The 18,131-nt window shown below is 36.2% G+C and overlaps 2 protein-coding genes across 4 annotated transcripts in view; both read left to right on the forward strand.

The window, feature by feature from the left end:
• The first annotated feature begins 1,229 nt into the window (after window positions 1-1,229).
• LOC107074234 (omega-conotoxin-like protein 1) lies at window positions 1,230-3,275 on the forward strand. 3 transcript variants are annotated; one of them, XM_089177108.1, is made up of 3 exons: window positions 1,230-1,345; window positions 2,051-2,170; window positions 2,911-3,275. In XM_089177108.1, the coding sequence occupies exons 2-3, from the start codon at window positions 2,072-2,074 to the stop codon at window positions 3,043-3,045; spliced, it is 234 nt and encodes a 77-aa protein (XP_089033234.1). In that variant the 5' UTR covers window positions 1,230-1,345; window positions 2,051-2,071; the 3' UTR covers window positions 3,046-3,275. The 3 variants fall into 3 exon arrangements, with proteins under 3 accessions (XP_089033234.1, XP_015190972.1, XP_089033235.1); XM_015335486.2 differs by having other exon boundaries at window positions 1,231-1,390; XM_089177109.1 differs by lacking the exon at window positions 1,230-1,345 and adding an exon at window positions 1,527-1,736.
• A 5,437-nt stretch (window positions 3,276-8,712) lies between these two features.
• The window catches only part of LOC107074079 (uncharacterized), a 103,318-nt gene continuing 93,899 nt past the window's right edge, over window positions 8,713-18,131 (forward strand). Inside the window, exon 1 of the mRNA XM_089177296.1 lies at window positions 8,713-8,795. Within this exon, the coding sequence (XP_089033422.1) occupies window positions 8,713-8,795 (83 nt within the window). The remainder of the gene's footprint in view (window positions 8,796-18,131) is intronic.

Genomic DNA, 18,131 nt, shown 5'->3' on the forward strand with positions numbered 1-18,131 from the left:
GAACTTATATTCAATTTTCTTTGAATATGTATGTAAATACATGTAGCTCTCCTACAACACAGCATCTTATAACACGGTTTCACTATAAGACGATTCATAAATTGCGGGAATCCTCATACAATACGGCATCCTATAACACAGTTTCCCTTTCCAAAAAACTTTTCTACAACACCTTATTCCTACACCCGCTGCGAGGCTTGCCGTCTTAAAGATAGAGGGTTGCGGAAAGTATTTCTTTTCATCTCCATGGTCTGAAAACAAAAGTGTCTCATTCTGCTAGCTCTGGGTCTCATACAACACGATTTCACACAACACGGCATTTTTTAAGAACCTTTCTACCATGTTATAGAAGGGTTACCTGTACTCAAATATCTGAATTTTCAATCGATATTTAGAATATTACTCCTATCAGATCTTTTAGATATATTTTTATATGACAAAAAACTAATGGCTTTAAGTAAAACCGTTAAGACATTGAAACATAAATGCTTACTCATCATAGCAACACAATAACAATATGATATAGTATAATACATGATGATAAATAAAAATGATAGTGTTATTTCTTTCTCTTTCTTTCTCTTTTTCTTTTTCTTTCTGTCTCTTTTTCTCTCTCTCTTTCTCTCTCTTTTCTCCGATTATCGTCACGAAATAAAAGAGCAATAACAGTGTATGACTCGATTTCTTCCTTTGTTATTTCCTGTCAAGCGAATTAAAGAACAAGAGGGCTTTGTGGAGAGATCAATGGAATGTACGAAGCGTGCAATATGCACTCGATAGAATATCGGTGCAAAAGGCAAAAGGCACTTGCCTGTTTCATACCGTACTAGTGCAGAAACTGAAGATTTACAGTCGATATAAAAATCTCGAGGAAAAATACAATTTTCATCCAAGTACGATAATCTATAGCGATCGACACATAACGGTCTACAATCTAATCGCTATTTTCTAATTTCATTATATGAAAAATATTGTACATTATTATATTATATAGAATAACAATCTAATGAAAGTAACAATGTGAAAATTGTATTAGAAGAATCCTTCAAAAAATTTCTGAATAAACGATAAATGAAATAAGATAGTATAGTTATTTTGAAATTGTAATGACGCACGAGTTCAAACTCGCTTATTAGTGACTCACATTTGTATATATTGTAGACGATAAGTCTTATATGTTTCAAGGAAGCAGTTAAAAATTTGTAAAGTCGTCGTTTCTCCTACTTCTCTTGTGTATGTATATATATATATGTATATATATATATATATATATAGTATGAGCAGAACGAACGAAGGAACGTAGTCGAGGTCGAACTCTCGAGAAGACATCTCTGTGATAGAATCAGTGCGTAGTTTACATATACTTTTTTATAGGAAACATAAGCCATTTGTAAGTATCAAGTTAAAGAAATTAAACTGTCTCATTAATTTCGCGTATTGAAACGATTTTAGTTACATATTTTAATCAAATGTTTTGTTAAATAGAATTGGAGATTTTTATTAAAATTAAATCTTTCGCGTTATATTTTGTTGAAAGAATCGAGATGCCGTAGTGACATACTTTCTCTTTACATACTCGCACATATACATATTCGAACAATCGCCTTTGCTTATTCCAATGGCTACGTAACGAGGAATAACCATTTTAAAGTGGATTAAATGCTATACACGGTCGACCGTGAATATATAGTCTTTAGTCATTGGATCCTTTATTCAAGAACGAGTTAGCTCGACCGGTAATGATTCATTTACTTACACACTTTTATATTCGTTAATATGGATCTTATGTATTTTCCTTTTATATAGAAGTGTGTATCTATACGTGCGTGCACACCTGACTGTTCGGTGTTTCCAATGAATATTTCTTTTGATCTTTTTGAAACCTTGAATAAAATTTCTCGTAAAAAAATTAATGTAAAAAATACCTAAACAATATTATGATTATTTCATTAGTGAAATAAATAACATTACATAATAATAATTATATTAAAAAGTGAATTTTCAGTTATTAATTATTTTTTATTTACGAATGCCGATGTTTTTGTTACAGAATTCCTAGGAAACAGCAAAGATGTCGAAGTTCATCCTCTTGGTTTTCGTAACTCTTCTTGCCAGCACACTTATCGTAGCTACTCGCGATAAAGCAGTCTGCGGTCGACACGGTGACCCCGTCAGTAGACATTTATATACTGCTTGTTTTCTTGCTATGTGATCGTTTCCCGTGATATCCCTCTTTCTCTTTAATCTTACGTTGCTTTCTCGTTTCTTTGAAATCATACATTTAATATATCAACATTTTTTTCATGGAATGCCCTTAAATTTGTATTTCTCTATGTTTATATGAAGAGAGAAACGTTTCAACTGAAATAACATACAATTGATTATTAATTGAAATAGATTGTTCTTTTGTTGATCATTTTACTCGTATTATCGACATTTCACTATATATATATACGTGCTATGTGTACTCAAAGCCAAGTCACAAATTAGAAATGCTAATCGTGAGAACTAACCACATTCGTATGTTTTAATAAGGTTTGGACTTTTGTATTTGATGATAATCGTATATTGTCCTTCTGTTATGTAAATGTTCGTTGAATTATTTTGTCGGTACGGAAATGAAATTCGATTCTATTGTTATACGTCAAATAGACGTATATCATAAAAACGATGATAAGAAAAACATTTTATTCTTTCTTTCTTTCTTGTAAATGACAATAAAAAAATAGATTTTTTACTTATGAAACGAATATAAATTTTATCGAAATAAATTATTGTTGTAATTGTAATGTATCACTAAAAGTTGAAGATCACAAGTAAGAAAGTAATATATTTCAAAATGACCCTAATTCTTTTTACATATTTTAGTAATAATCATAATTGTTTAAATTAATATTTCATTGTTTACAGTGCGAATATGATCGTGAGTGCTGCCAAAACATGAGGTGCAATGCATATGCGCATAGATGTCAAGTTATTATCACCTCTGAAGAACTAATGGCGCAGAGAGAAAAGATTTTGGGCAAGAAAGGAAAATCTTATTAATCAACTTTTTTATCTCCTAATCGTTCAATCATGATTGACAGTCAAAAAGGAAAATACTCCTTTTTTATATAGTTACATATATAAAGACAATTATTGAAATAATATTAAGTTACAGTATGATTAACATGTAAAATTAAATTCTTTTTGGCAATAATGAAATGGAAATAACTATAGGAGTGTATAAACTGAAAAATAATAAATAAATATTTTTGATCTGCACATTAAAATAATTGGTTAACAAGTAATATCGACCCTTCAATGGAAAATTGTATGAAAGGACAATCGATAAATAACTGACATGAATCATATTGATATGAATTTTTGTACGTAAAAAAAATAAATATGTACTCGTGTCTTTCCTCGCAAGAAATGGGAAATGAAGAAAGTAAAAAGGTAAAAAGACAAAAGAAACATGCAAAAAAAAAAGAAAAGAAAAAGTAAAGAAAAAGAGTATGAAGCAGACAGATTTATCGCTAGAAAAAATTCGCCGGATTTTCTCGAATCACGTAACTCTTCCCAACGTTTCTCGTCATTCGCCCTAACTATAGTTATGCTACGGTGAGCATTCAAATCCGCTATCTCCTATCTCGGTTTACCGTACGCTCGTTAAAAGGCATACCTTCGTCCGATAAAAAGACTTAGGTGCTATATAGTGAGCCGCCACACGGACTAAAAATCCCAATGAGCTCGATATGTTGCCTACGTGCGAAAGACAGGTAGACATTCGATGTGTGTTTATGTGCGTGTGCATGTGTGTTTATGTGTATGAGAAAGAGAAGGAGAAAGAGAGAGAAAGAGCGTCGCTTTAATTGCATCGACTTATCTCTTGATAAGCTCAACGTAGAACCTTACCATATGGTAGATTCGAAATCATAGCTTTCGTTGACGATTTCCTTCATCTACAACTACCTATGCTTATGTATTTACCATACATATACGTATGTACACAATATGCGATATATATCTCTTAATCTAAATACAACGAAAATACAACGTATGTTAACGACAACGCGATTTTCACGACGTAATACTTATTTCCGTTTCGAGGTCGTAAAAAAAAAGGATTTGAATTAAACGAAACACGTCGATCGAATACATTACATTTCTTTGTTTTATCATTTTTTTGTTTTTGTGTTTAAATATAATTTATCTTATATGTTAGATTCCTATTACGCCTCCTAGAAATAAGATATATCGTTAATATTGTATTAAAGGACGTATATATGAGTAATTAATAATGAGATGAAATAAATATTTTAATTATTAGCTTTTAAGAAGATAAGAAGAAAGAAATTCTCGTGACTTGGATTATTGCGATCGTATAATAATAAGTTCGCTCATTTTATATCCTCTTGGGTAGTGCATATAATCGACGGAAAGACGAGAGATCTTTTTCGTTTGATTAAAAATTTCTCGGAAAAATGTTGAACGTTGTGAGCGAGCGTCTAACAGCAGCACTTCGACCGGTCGAGGAGCTTTTCAGAGATTTTGGAAAGTAGCTGGACTGTGATTCAACGACCAAAAGCTTCTTCCACTCGTTATACGACATTTTCATTGTGTTTCAATCTCATTAGCGCCGGCTTAAAGTTAAGCACCTCGACTCTTTTACTTTTGGCTTGTCCGCTGTTCGTTGACCGCCATGAACTTTTTAACGGACGTTCGTCTTTTCTTCTCAAGGTATGTAGCTTATAGAAAGAATATGAAATATACGTAATGTAAAATAGAAGGAATATAATATATATATATATATAATGCAGTAGAAAAAAAAGATGAAATCGTGGAAGGGTTTGTTCAAAGAAGTTCGTTAGAAAAAAGGGGGGAACTTTTCTGAGAGAGTCATTAATTAAATCGATCGTTCCCCCCGCCCTTAAATCTCTTAAAGACAATATAAATATAGAAATTCAATTGCTTTTTTTCTTTTAACTAGATCCTAGGATATTTCAGAAAAACTTCTCTTTTTTTATCGATCTTTTATAAAGGAAATAACTATAAACGAAATTGGTCATAAAGTGATTTAACTATTTTCTTATGAATTATGATGGTACAATAACGTTTACGAACAAAATAACATATACTACAATTACACTATTATACAGTTTTTTTAAGTACAACAAATAAACGTGTGTACGTAGTTTATAAACTACGGCATTATATCGGCTACAAAAAAAGTATTTTTCGGGGTCGAGACTCTCTATAAGCTCATAGCTTTTCTCTACATTTTTCTTGCTTTTTTTTTGTTTATACTTGTTTTAATGAGGCAAAAGTAATATTAAATAATCGTTTTCATTTTGATGGGATAAATAAAAATGAGATTCTTCTTCTAACAATAATATCGACGTTATTTCACATCAATTATACTAACTATCACGATTACAATATTTGAAAACGTCGATAACACGAAAAGAGTCCTATCTACTAGCGCTCAAGTAAAGGCGTCACCCTGCAAATATTTGCTCCGTGTCTCTTATCTCCCTCCAGCTTAATTGCCATATGGTATCCCCAGGCACGACATAAGGTACCTTTCTGTCTTACGTGGATGTTACAAACACACCTACTTTTTTAAGATATAATAATAATGATGATAGTCGATATTTTGAATCAATGCTTAGGACTTTAACGCGTATGAACTACATATGTCTTACCCATTTTGATACATACATATTTGTTTTTTTCTATAATTATTTATTGTTATTTGAAAGATATAAATCGTTTATAATATAAAATATTAAGGATGTATTATTTGACATGAATAAATTGAATTTTACAATTTAAAAAGATACAGCAATTAAGAAAAAATAATAGTAAATCTTATTTACTTGACAACCATATTTGGAGATAACTAGAAAGGAAAGTAAGGAAGTAAAAGAGAGAAAAAAAAACAAGAAAGAAAAAGAAAAATAAAACAGCCGAAAGGTTTTTTCTAAGCGTTGACATGTCACACTTCTTCCAAGCAACTCGGTGTCGCTTCTTTTTTTCGCGAAACGCGAAGGTGTGCACACAGTATAAGAAGTAAAAAAGAAAGAAAAGAGAGAAAAAGAAATGCAAGAAAAAAAAGAAAGAGAGAAAAAAGAAAGAAAAAGAAAAGAACGAAACGGGTGAGCCGAATCGCATTTAGAGGAAATAAACGGGCGCCATCGACGCACTTGAACCAGCACACCAAAGTCGTCCTCGTGCGAACAGGTACGAACGCGAAGAGCTGTACGATGTTGAGACTCGGGTCTGGATTCGGGTAGGTTCGAAAAAAAAAGAAAAATATACCAGGAAGAAGGAGAGGAAGAGCAGGTTAAAGAACAGAGAACGAGAACGAGAACGAGAACGAGAAAGAAAGAGAGAGAGAGAAGCGGAGACAAACGGTAAGCCGAGGGAAGCACTCGAGCCGAGTCGAGTATCTCTCTTGGAGGTTCCTTTCAAGTTCTTCAGCGATGAGGCGGTGAGGCAAGTCCCGCGAGTCCTTCAGCGCTTTTAAGCTCGTTCTCGTAAGAGAACAAGAAGGTAAAGCTGAAAACCAAGAGACACGTTGATTCTTGCTGCAACGAGAGAAAGAGAGAGAGAGAGAGAGAGAAAGCTAGTGAGATATTGGGAAAAAAGAAAGATACGAAGAGAAAGAGAGAGAGAGGGAAGGAGAGATTGCAGAAACGGATGGTGCAGGAGTCAGGCCAAGAAGAGAGAAAAGAGACGAGAAGAGTGAAGAAGCGGAGAAAAGCGAACAAAATGCTGGCCAAGTAGGCGGCTCGTGCCCATAAACAGGCGCGCGGCACAATATGAAAACATTGTCGAGGGTAAAGCCGCTAGGCATACAGCAATGTGCTGAGCTTAGCTGAGCGCGTCCAAGCGCGGAAGTGTAAGTGGAAACGCGGCGGGCACTCATAAGCCCGATCTCGCGCTCGATCTCTTGCACTGCCACGTCAGGACGTCAGGATTTCAGCTTGCCAGCTCTCTATATAGCTCTTTCCCTCTTTCTCTTTCTCTCTTTTCCTGCTTACTCACTCGCTCCCTTGTTCGCTGGGATTCGCACGGCCCCGAAAAGTGCCTCTTCGCGGCCCTCCGTAGAGAAAGGGGAAAAAGGACACCCCGAACAACTCGGAATCCGAAGGAATAGGCAGATTTTTTCAGCCCAAATCCCCCCTCGGCCTCGCTCCCACCCCACTGCTTTTTCTACTCGGTTTGGCGTTAATAAACCAGTTGGTAGTTGCTATCGTCTCTTTCGAATTCTCTCGTCTTATTGGAATTCTAGTTTTTGATTTAACAAATGTACACAATGTTTTAGGAAGAATTATAGTTATTATGTTTTTCTCTTTTCTTCGAATTTAGCGCGAGTTAGTAATGAGATAAAAATTGAAATTGTTGTAGAACTTGAGAAGCTTGAGCGACGCATGTGTGAGAACATTCAAACTTTAGAGTCGATTATTATGAATGTACCTTCTTATCGGCTTTATCAGTTGGAGAGAAGAACCAAGATAAGCGTGTGAGATATTAAAGGTAACATAAGATATGAGGAAATGAAAGAGCTATCTCACATGGCGTATCATGGCTTTCTATTGTACGTACGCTAAAGCTTTAGGGGTGACGAAAACGCAACCTGTAATGCGGAAAGACAGGAAGGATGAAAAAGAAAAGGGCGTAACGTAGTCGCAAGTAACGATGAAACACACGTCGAAACGGTGTCTACTTATAAAAGAGGGAAATGGGACTAGCCATTTGGGGCAAACTACTCCCCAGTAGACTCACGCGAACGATCTTATCAGATTCGAGCTACCTGGCTCTTAGTTTAACATAGAAGCTACGTGAGCTCGCGCGCACGCTCTCTCACCTTGCGGAAAGAGACCGAGGACTATCTCGGCTAGCACAATTGATTTCTTGCATTCGTTATTTCCCTGAGAGCGGACACACCGCTGCCGTTCGATGACTTTCCGCAAGGTCCCTAGTTGATATCGCGTCAATTAAGTTCATCATAAAATATTAATGAGTCAGCGTACAACCTATCTAGATCCGCTCGATGCGTATACAAAAAAGAAGACGATTTTGAAATCAAGACAGGTCCCTTAGGACTCGTAGCGATCGCGATAATGTCAAAACCTGCGTGTTCTATGTATAATCTACCTAGCAGGTACGCGTACCAACAACGCAGTACTATTTTTTTCCATGTCTTTACGGCTACTTTGAACAACGTCGATTTTATCCAGACAATGTGGATGTTTCTAATTAAAGCATTTATCATACCCTACGGACTGGATCTATATCGCTCGTTTGATTCTTTTACAAAGTCATCTAGGAGGTTCGAATAAGTAATCGTTTAAACACGTTAAATGACACAATTTTACTCTAAATAAGAAAGAGAAAGAGTAAGAGAGAGAGAGAGAGAGAGAGAGAGAGAGAGAGAGAGAGAGATAGAGAGAAAGTAACTTGTATACTTTATATAGTTAAGTTTCTTCACATTTGACGCCATGAATTTAGAATTGTCCGGGGACAAGGACCTACGCTTAGACGTTTACGCCGAAGCATTTCCGAGGATCCGTTGGATTACACGGGCTCGGTCTTGCGAGTAACTCGAGTCGAACTTAACAGTCGGTTAAGTCCAAGGATAGTTCGGACCGTTTGACTAGTCTAGTTAGTCCGGAGGGCACGAAGTCCAACGGTAAGCCACTTCGCAAGCTGCGTTATACGCCGATGGCTGAGACTCGTGCAACCGAGGTCACGGAGATCTGCCAGTCTTATCTCGATTTGCATAAATTCATAGTTGCCAGCTTTGGGTATCCTTCGACCTAAGGATACCGCGAGAACTCGGCTCTTCTCCCTTCGAGGACAAAACTTTCTGGCTTCTAGCCATTATGGATCCGCGCGTGACCGTGTTTCTCAATGGCTCGCGGACATGAATGCCGAAGACCGATCTTTCCGAGGAATTTCTCCGGTTAACAAAAAAATTCGTCATACAAGTTCATCTTATTCGAAGTATCGAAGAAACCTAACTCTAATTGCTGAAATAGCGAATGTTAAAGCTACCAAATTGAGGAAACGAGAATAGTTGCTTAGTGTATCCACATTGACATCATTTCCGTCTCTAACGTTAAATTATCAGCTATTCAGTGATCGTTTCGTGCCAAACGAGAGGCACCTCCATCGACATTGGTGGAGAAACGAGAATGGAAGCAAGAGAAATGAGAAAAAAGAGAGAGAGAGAGAGAGAGAGAGAGAGAGAAAGATAAAATGAGAAGGACAGAGGGACAGAAAGTCCAGCGCACGGGCTATATGGAATTAATAAAATATTCACTCGGCAGACAGACGGCAAAGTAAGGCATATAATAATTTTCTGGCACGCCACCTTGTATGTTGTCTCCGTCGCCACGGGTTGTACGTGACCACTATCGCGGAATCAGATCAGAAAATGGCGCAAACCTCCGATAAATAAGATAAATATTGTAATGCGCCTTCCCATATAGGAGCAGTATTAGAACCGCTAGCTAGTCGAGTCGCGCTACCGACGTCCCCGCGAAAAACTTTCAAAGTCGCGTGCACGTCCATCAGGCAACCGAGGCGAGCCCTAATGTCGTGTTTCGCACAAAACGCCGACGATTGGCCTGGTTCAAGGAGATTCGCTGAGTCGACCGAGTCGAATGAGTCGACCGTTATCGCGACTAGCTCTTATCACAGAGCAAAAGTCATTATTTGTCTATCGTTCGATCGTTCTCTTCTATTCACCGTATGAGACTCCTACGCTACCTTACTATGTCTCTACAACCACCTTGTCAGCGATCTAGTTTTCTCTATCTTACTTCACGTTTACCTTTATCACTGACTGGAATGATTATATTTAATAACTCAAACGATTTCATCGTTCGATTCTCAATTTGACGATATTTTCCTCGAAGGAAGATTGATCGAATCTAGCGATGAGCGTGTCTCATCGAGTATTTTATCGAAAATACCTTTCTTCTCCTTTACACCTCTACCACCTCTTTTTTCCTCGTCATTATTATCACGCAATAGAACAAGATTCATCTATCGATAAAATGTATAAAATCGTTATTTTATCGTACAAGACGAACGACATCATAGAACTTTCCTCGCCTTTTTTACTTATATTCCTTTCTGTTTTTTTTTTTTTTTACAAAAATTTCAATAAATATATATCCGATTTTTAAAGTACAGAAGAACGCAAAATAAAAACTCCTACTTTGTAAAAAAATTTACGAATTTAACTCGGTACCTGTAATTCTTTTTCATATTTTTCATATTCCTGAAATAAAAACGTCATTGAATAGAAACCGAATTATACTTTATGTGATGAACATCACTACGGCATGTGAAGCGCAAAATGCGAATTTAAAAATATTTTATAAGGAATAGAATCTCATTATTTCTTTTTGAAAAGAAAATATTAAATGATTAATGATTAAATATGATCTTAAAAATATTTCCCAACAAAATATACCTACTTCTGGTATAATATAATATTTCTCTGATTTTTTTTTCTTATCAGAATATTTTAATGCATAATCGGTGTTTTAGTGTTTTGTATTAAACAAAAAAGAAAAAGTAAAAAATAATAATTATAGTTAGTTCGGCACTATCATTAAAAGGAGATTTTTAAATAGAACGAGTTCAAGCGAGGAAACGGCAGCGGCTACACGCGAACGGCCCCGAGAAGGCAACGATAATCATTAGACATAGATTCGCGTAGGGGTGACTGTCCGTTCCTCCCTTTTCCCGGCGGGCCACCCCTTACTCCGCACGGCTCCGTACTTATCCACCGAAATTCAGAGTTCCCTCGTCCGCAGGATGCAGTTCCGCTCGCAAACTCGAACTGCAGCCATGGGGGATGCACGGGGTGATGAGGTGGTGCAGTCGGTTGCCATGACAACCCATCGTCACTGGACACCCCTCAGCCCTCGTTTCACCTCCGTTTCTACCCCCATACACGGAGATCCAGCGACTGGACAACATCGTCCCATGCAGCGTACAAGAGAGAAAGCGAAAGAAAGAGAGATGGATAGACAGAGAAAGAGAGAATGAAAGAGTAGGAGAGAGAGAGAGAGAGAGAGAGAGAGAAAGAGAGAGAAAGATAGAGAGAGAGAATGAGAGGGAGAAGGGAGCCGAAAGCACCGCTCTCTTATTACATGCCTCTAGTTCCGTCAATTGCTCTCTCTCTCTCTTTCTCTCGCTCCCTACTATCACCCTTTACCCCAGCCTTCCTCTGAAACTCGTCCTGTCGAGATACTCTCGCAAAGCGGACCTCTTGGACACCGAAAGCCGTACAAGAAACTCAGCATTTCTGTTTTTTGATTTTAACTAGCTATCTTGTCCTATTATAATATTACATGTTCAGTAAGCTCAATCGATCTTATTTTCTTCCTTGATCTTTGATAATAAATCAAAATTCATTATTTTCAGTAGAATTTTTAGAAAGATAAAAATATTATCAAAAACGTTTGATTAATACATTTAATAAAATAATGAGATATGCTCGAGCATTTTACATGTAAAGAAAAGATATAACCTAGAATAAAGGTTTCACTATAACTTTTAAGATTGTAATGTCTTAATACTTCACAGATGAGAATGTTGAGAAATGAAAGGACGAAGGACTAAGGCACACCCTCGATTTTCTGGTCACGCGAGATACGACTTTGTGAATTCACCTCGAGCGGGAATAATTAATGAGTATCGAGGGAATGGAAGTGTGCGTGTGAAAGAATAGTATTTTTACATTTTCCAACACCTCCTTGTTTGGTAAAAGCATTTTGGTAGTTCGCGCTGCGACGAAATTGAACGAGCATGCGAATGGAAGAGTCGATATCGCACAGATAACCCGACCAGGACTGTGACCATCACCCAACTGAGATAGTCAAAATAGGAGCGGATAGCGTAACTTTCGAACTACCTTATAAAAAGCGCAGTTTAACGGAAGCGCGATTTACGAGGTTGTAAAAAGGAGACGCGAATACGTATATATGTATGTATATTCTATGTATGTATCTTTTTTTCTCTTTCTGTACGATTCGGAATTATTGGACTTCGTAACCCCGTGTTCGGTATATAAAACTTTTAACCCGTAATTCTCCGAGACCAACGTATACACGAAAAAGACGAGTTTATGGTACAAAAGATTCTAATATTTGTGATTTTTATTTCGATAAATTAGAATTTTATTTCGATTTTGTGTTTTTAAATCCACACGAATCATAATACATTATTAATCCCTCTGCTTCAACGTTATCAGTATCAAAATTCTTCTTAAAAAAAAAAAAAACATTACAAATATAATAGCCATTTGTCTGATGAAAAAGAAAGATAATAAAATAGTTATATTGAAAATTCTATATTCAGGTAATCACGAGGGTTATCAATCAAATTTTTGCGTTTAAAATAATTGATAAATACTAAGCTTTCTAAATGAATTTTGTCAAGTTCTCGTCAAAATTGACTTAGACTTCAGTTTACTGTACGATAATCCATTTGTTAGTCTATGACCGAAGTCATGCTCCTTTGTGTTTGCAAATGTTTCGAGTAGGTGTTAGCAAATTCGATCGGTCGGATCGATTGGATCGATGAGAGAAACTTGTTGTGTAAACGATCGGGTTAGAGGGTGACGACAAGGGGGTAACAACCCCCTTTCATGTGTCCCGTTGGCACGCTGACCCTATTACCCATTTACACGAGCAACTGGCAGCACACAACACACACACACACACATTAATGCATATATGTACACGCAAGCACACATGTTGAGACGCGTTCTCTATACCGTTTGGTAGAGGCGCGTGGACAACGTGAGTGCGTACCTTCGACGCGCCTCTCCGCGTTCGATACGCACGTATTGGCCCCCATCGATACCGATCAAATACCAAAGATTCTGAGGCAGCCCGAGTGCACGTGCTCTTGAATCGAGGTGCCTGTTGCTCGTCACATCTCTCCTACGAGAAATATTTCTGGCGTTTGTATCTCGAAACACCTTTCCTCCTCTCTAAGCCTATCTATGTGTGTTTGTCTTTTTTTCCATCTTATCGTTAACTTTTTTATAAGTACATTATGCGTAGTACGTAGTATGACACATAATAATTTCAATAAAAGTTAATCATAATATAATGCACACAGAAATAATTGATTTAGCAATAAAAGGATTAATTAACAAGTTAATCCGAAATGTTGAGTTAACTGTTCATGAAAATTTCGCCTTTCTTTCTCTCTCTTTCTCTCTTTCTCTCTCTCTCTCTCTCTCTCTTTATAAAAGAATAAATCAATCATTTGTTTTTCACTCCAATTAAGAAATCATTGTTTATCACAATTATTTATTTTACGATACAATTATTTATCCTAACTTACCTATCTCTATTTAAATCATTTTATTTTTTATGCAAATAAATTTTATACGTTTACGTTTATCGATTGATGGCCTTCTTCGGATAATACATTAAATAATACAAAATAAAGACAAATAAAATACAGTAATCCCCCCTATAACACAGTATATTGATTCCACTTTATAGGAAAACGCGTTCTATGAACATTCTCGTAGAACGACGTTGACCTCGTATAACGCGTTATGTACAAATGATTCACGTTTAACTTTTCTCGTGAAAAGCTGGGAATCACCGCGTTATACGAGGGACACGAAATCGCGTAATATGAAAATGTGTTATAAGAGTACTGTGTTATAAGGTGGATTACTATAATTTTAGCAGATAGAAAAATGCCGCCTGTTGTATGTCTTCATGTTGTACGTGCACGCTTTGAAGTTCCTAAAATCCGCTTTACCGTCGTACAAGCTTGTATACTATATTCTTAGTTCCAGAACGTATTGTAGAAAGAAGTCTTGACATATTTTATTTCTCCTTATAATGATTACACTATAAACATCTCTATTAATGTTGAAAGTTATGGTCAACAATTAGCAGAAATATTTTTTCAAATTTTTGGGAGGAATTATCTTGTGATCGTAATTTTCGTTAATGGTGGAAAAACAATTGATTTGCTGTTTTTTGTACATTAAATCGTAATACGAATGTATTGAGTGACGGTTCCATCGTTTCACGACATGCTCTCTCTCTCTCCTTTTCCCTCTCCCTCTCATGATCCCATCGATTGACCGAGGACGCGTATTTATTGTCGCGTTGCATTTAAACGGCCTAATGAACCGAGCCGAGGCAACGCGTTCGCGCCAATGCGTGTAGGCGTTTATACATATATATGTATACGCACGTACACGTCTCGCCCCATACGATCCGATCCCGTGTTTATTTCCACAATCAGGCGAGTCATAATGCTATTATCAGAGGGTGCACCACGGGGGTGAACCACTGTATCCCACTACACCAATGCAGACGACCTACTGATACGGTAACCCTATTGAGAGTGTTCGTACACAGAGCAAACATTTTGGGAAGAGTCACAGCTAGACATCGAATTCCATTCTTTCTACGAAAGCGATTTGTTCTTTTGATTTTCTCTAACAGAGAAAAAGCAATTTTCTTATGGTTAGTATTGGTAAGAATGAAATATACATAATGTAGTTATTGAACTAGTTATACAATTGAGTTGAGATCACTAGAGGGTGATTTCATTTGTAAAAATAAATCGAAAAAATAGAATGACATATTTTCATTTGACGCCTTGTTTATGAGAAAATCGTATATAGACAAATATTTGGAGTACGCGGAAACTGAAATATATATTTCTCCAATAACCCATCAGTTACTAAAGTTTCCTTTCTCTTATGTTCTTGTATTCACTGTTTTCTGTAATATTTATATTTTGTTTTTAGCAGTACAATTTGATTTCTCTACGATCTGTTTTATAGTCGATTTTTAATAAGAATGCAACAGTAGAAGTTGAATACTATAAACAACTATTTCCGAATCATCGCCATTCAAACAGAAAAATGATACAGGAGTTAGAGCAGAGATTAATTGATTGAAGTTTTATTGTTAAGCATATGTTATCAGTTGCACGTACTAATAAAGCTTACACGTTAAGCGGTTAATATAAGAAATAGTAATAACACATCTTTTTTTAATAATAATATTTATCATATAATTGATTTAAAATTGAAGGAAATCCAGTCCTTTGTACGAAGTGACCCCATTTCATTTAACTGAAAAAAGATATTTCAAGAATAAAAGTCAAATAACCCTTTGCTGGTTTCGTTTAGGAAAAAAAGTTTCTCTTATGCTTATTTATTGCTTATTTGACAGAGTTCAGAAAGCATAATTATGACAATAGAGGTAATATTTTCTTTTTATTCCTTAACAAAAATCCAACACTTTCTCAAGGTAAAATACTTTGTATAGTAGTACGTATCTAGATAACAAAAAAAGTATTACACAATAAATACAATGGTATGAGCACTCGTATTTTAATAAGTTTCTTCCATAATTATCATAAATGTGATGATGGCAGATCTTTAAATTTAGTAAATTATCAGCATACGACTTTTTCGAAAATGAAACGTTAAACAAAAAAATGTTCTTTTACACGTATAATCACCATCCTCTCGGATACACCTCGTATTAATTTGAGTATGCGCTAAAAAAGCATATACGATTAAAATGATCTCTTCATAATAATAAATAATAAAAAAATATAAAAAGATATGATTATTTATAGAAGTTATAAAAAAAATTGACCATAAAGTTATTAAAATTAAGAAGTTGCAAAGTTTTATTTGTATAGATAAGGAGAAAAAAAAGAAAAAGGATGAAAATATACTAAACGCGATAGGAAACAAAATTTGAAGGCTCGATTCTCAATCGGCCTCGGCATAATTACTTGGATTTCATTCGATACGATATCGATAGCAGTATGGAGTTGATTTATAGTGACACTGTACCGTTGTTGCCGGTAATTTTATCTCCATCAAACGTTTTTCCAGGAAATCGAAGCCAAATGGGAATATTAATACCTCATTGTACTCTCGCGTGTTGCCGACACTTTTCCCGTTGCGCGCCGATGCTTCCCATCGATTTATTTACCAACACCCCTCCTTTTTTGTTCATAGATTAAAGTGAGTACTTCGAATGGTGCGCTTGCTCTTGTATAAACCTACACACGCATGTATACACGCACTCTCACGTATTCACGCATCCATACATTCGCATTCATGAATTTCGAAAACTGCGAGTTAGCACGGAAAAGAGGTCCTCCACTTAGCTACGCTTGGCGGAAGCTTCTCGTCGAATCCTTTAAACGGTCGAATTCCAAACAAAAATAATTTTTATGCGAACGAAATTTCGCTTATTCCGTGCTTCGATGTTGGTAAAAAAAAAAATGAATGTAAAGTCTCGATGAATACGAGCACTTTTAAGTTCGATAATGTTTTTTATGCTCCTCGTAAATTGCTTCCGTTATTCCTTAAAAACATTAATTAATCTACGTATTAGATGTGTCTTATGGACTACTACTGGTTGCACCATAAGATGGTCCCTCTTGGATAAAGGTCTCCCCTAAGATAATGCTTGTTCGGAGTTGGCCACCATATCTTGATTGAAATCTTTGTCCCATGTACCGACCTATCTCCACTACAAATATAATGAACGGTACGAGAGTACGTAAGTATAACAGTGGAGATATTGTGCTCTCGCAAGACGTTCACTTTGTTATATATACGTACATGTATACTGTAATATTATTTGGAAAAAAAAGAAGAAGAGTTGAAGTGATAATAAAACAAGGAAATAATCGCGTAGACTATAAAAGTATATCGATTATGGCATAATAGTTATACATATACTGATTCACAGACGTACGTAGGCACTCACCCTTTTTCTTTCCGCTCTTTATACCTTTAATCAGTCGGCTTTTTCACGATCTCGAATATACCACGGTTTATTTTAAAGACCTCCGCGCAAGTGGCATATAATCCTCGAGCAAGATAATTACGCGTATACTGTGCCGTAAGAAATTATTCGCACGGTCCCGTAATGCCAGCTTATAAACAAGAGCGGCTCGCGAACGCGTGGTACTTCATATTTTGATGCGTCAACGAAAGATAATATGATTTTACGTCTGTCAGTAGGAGCCTTCGAAATGAGTGGATTAACGCCGGGTGAAGGTGAAGAACGACGATGAGAGAACATGGAAGAGACGGAAAGAGAGAGAGAGAGAGAAAGAGAGAGAGAGAGAGAAAGAAAGAGAGAAAAATAGAGAGATACAGAGGGTGGTGGGAGGACGAGAAGAGAAAGCAAAGCCTTTTACGATACGAATATAAAGAGGCGAGGCAACGCAGGAATTGAATTGAAAACAAAATAGGAATACGATGAGGTTTGGATTTTCAATTCAACACGCAAGAAAAAGTGTCGAGATTCTACAAAGGTGTTTACAAGAGAAGAGGGGCACCCTTTCGTAGCCTTTTCCTCCCTTGTTTTTCCTTTATCCCGCAAAAGGGGCTCTTCGCTCCGAGTAGTGGTCGATTCGCGCGACGTAATGCGATGCGTGCGTGCATTAGCGAACGCGCTCGAGCGAGCACGCGTTTATATCTTAGCTCTCGCCAGTCACGCCCTTTAATTATCGCGTCCACCATCGCGCCATTACACTTCCGCATACAATTACTTAGCCATATTTCGCGAGTGAGCTCCTTTTTTCCTACGTAACTTTGTGTATGCGTAGACCTATACTTATAAGTATGAATATATATATATATATATATATATATATATATATATATATATATGTATTAAAAGTTCGTAACAGTTTACTATGTGTCTTCTTCTCGTTTTCCTTTCTCCCTTTTACTTCTATTCCATTTTGTTTCGTTCTTCTAAAAAGATGAGTCTAATAATCCCGTTCGGTGTTAAAGCGTGAATCGTGTGAAGTAATCAATTGTTAATTGTTTTTCATTTTCTCTTTTAAAATAATATATTTATTTAATTTTGTAATGAGTAAAAGTGATCACGTTATACGGTTCATTCTCTGTGGTGAAAAACAATAATGGGTTCTAATAAAATAAATATATACGATACATATATATACGCGTATACACAAATGAATTTGTAAAATCAAACGTTCTCTTTCGCGTTCGATTGCTTTTCACTTTCATGACGTTCAAAGTCTACTCGTAATTCCGCCTACATATGTATATGTGATATACGTACATA

Source organism: Polistes dominula, unplaced genomic scaffold (genome assembly GCF_049000335.1).
Source record: "Polistes dominula isolate Pdom_NZ unplaced genomic scaffold, Pdom_raw_medaka contig_20, whole genome shotgun sequence".
Classification (NCBI taxonomy): domain Eukaryota; kingdom Metazoa; phylum Arthropoda; class Insecta; order Hymenoptera; family Vespidae; genus Polistes; species Polistes dominula.

Bases quoted from the DNA above. Each gene is read 5' to 3' on its own strand.
- LOC107074234 (XM_089177108.1), top strand. From the start codon at position 2,072: ATGTCGAAGTTCATCCTCTTGGTTTTCGTAACTCTTCTTGCCAGCACA. The intron at 2,171-2,910 runs GTCAGTAGACAT...CATTGTTTACAG, and splicing joins GCGGTCGACACGGTGACCCC to TGCGAATATGATCGTGAGTG.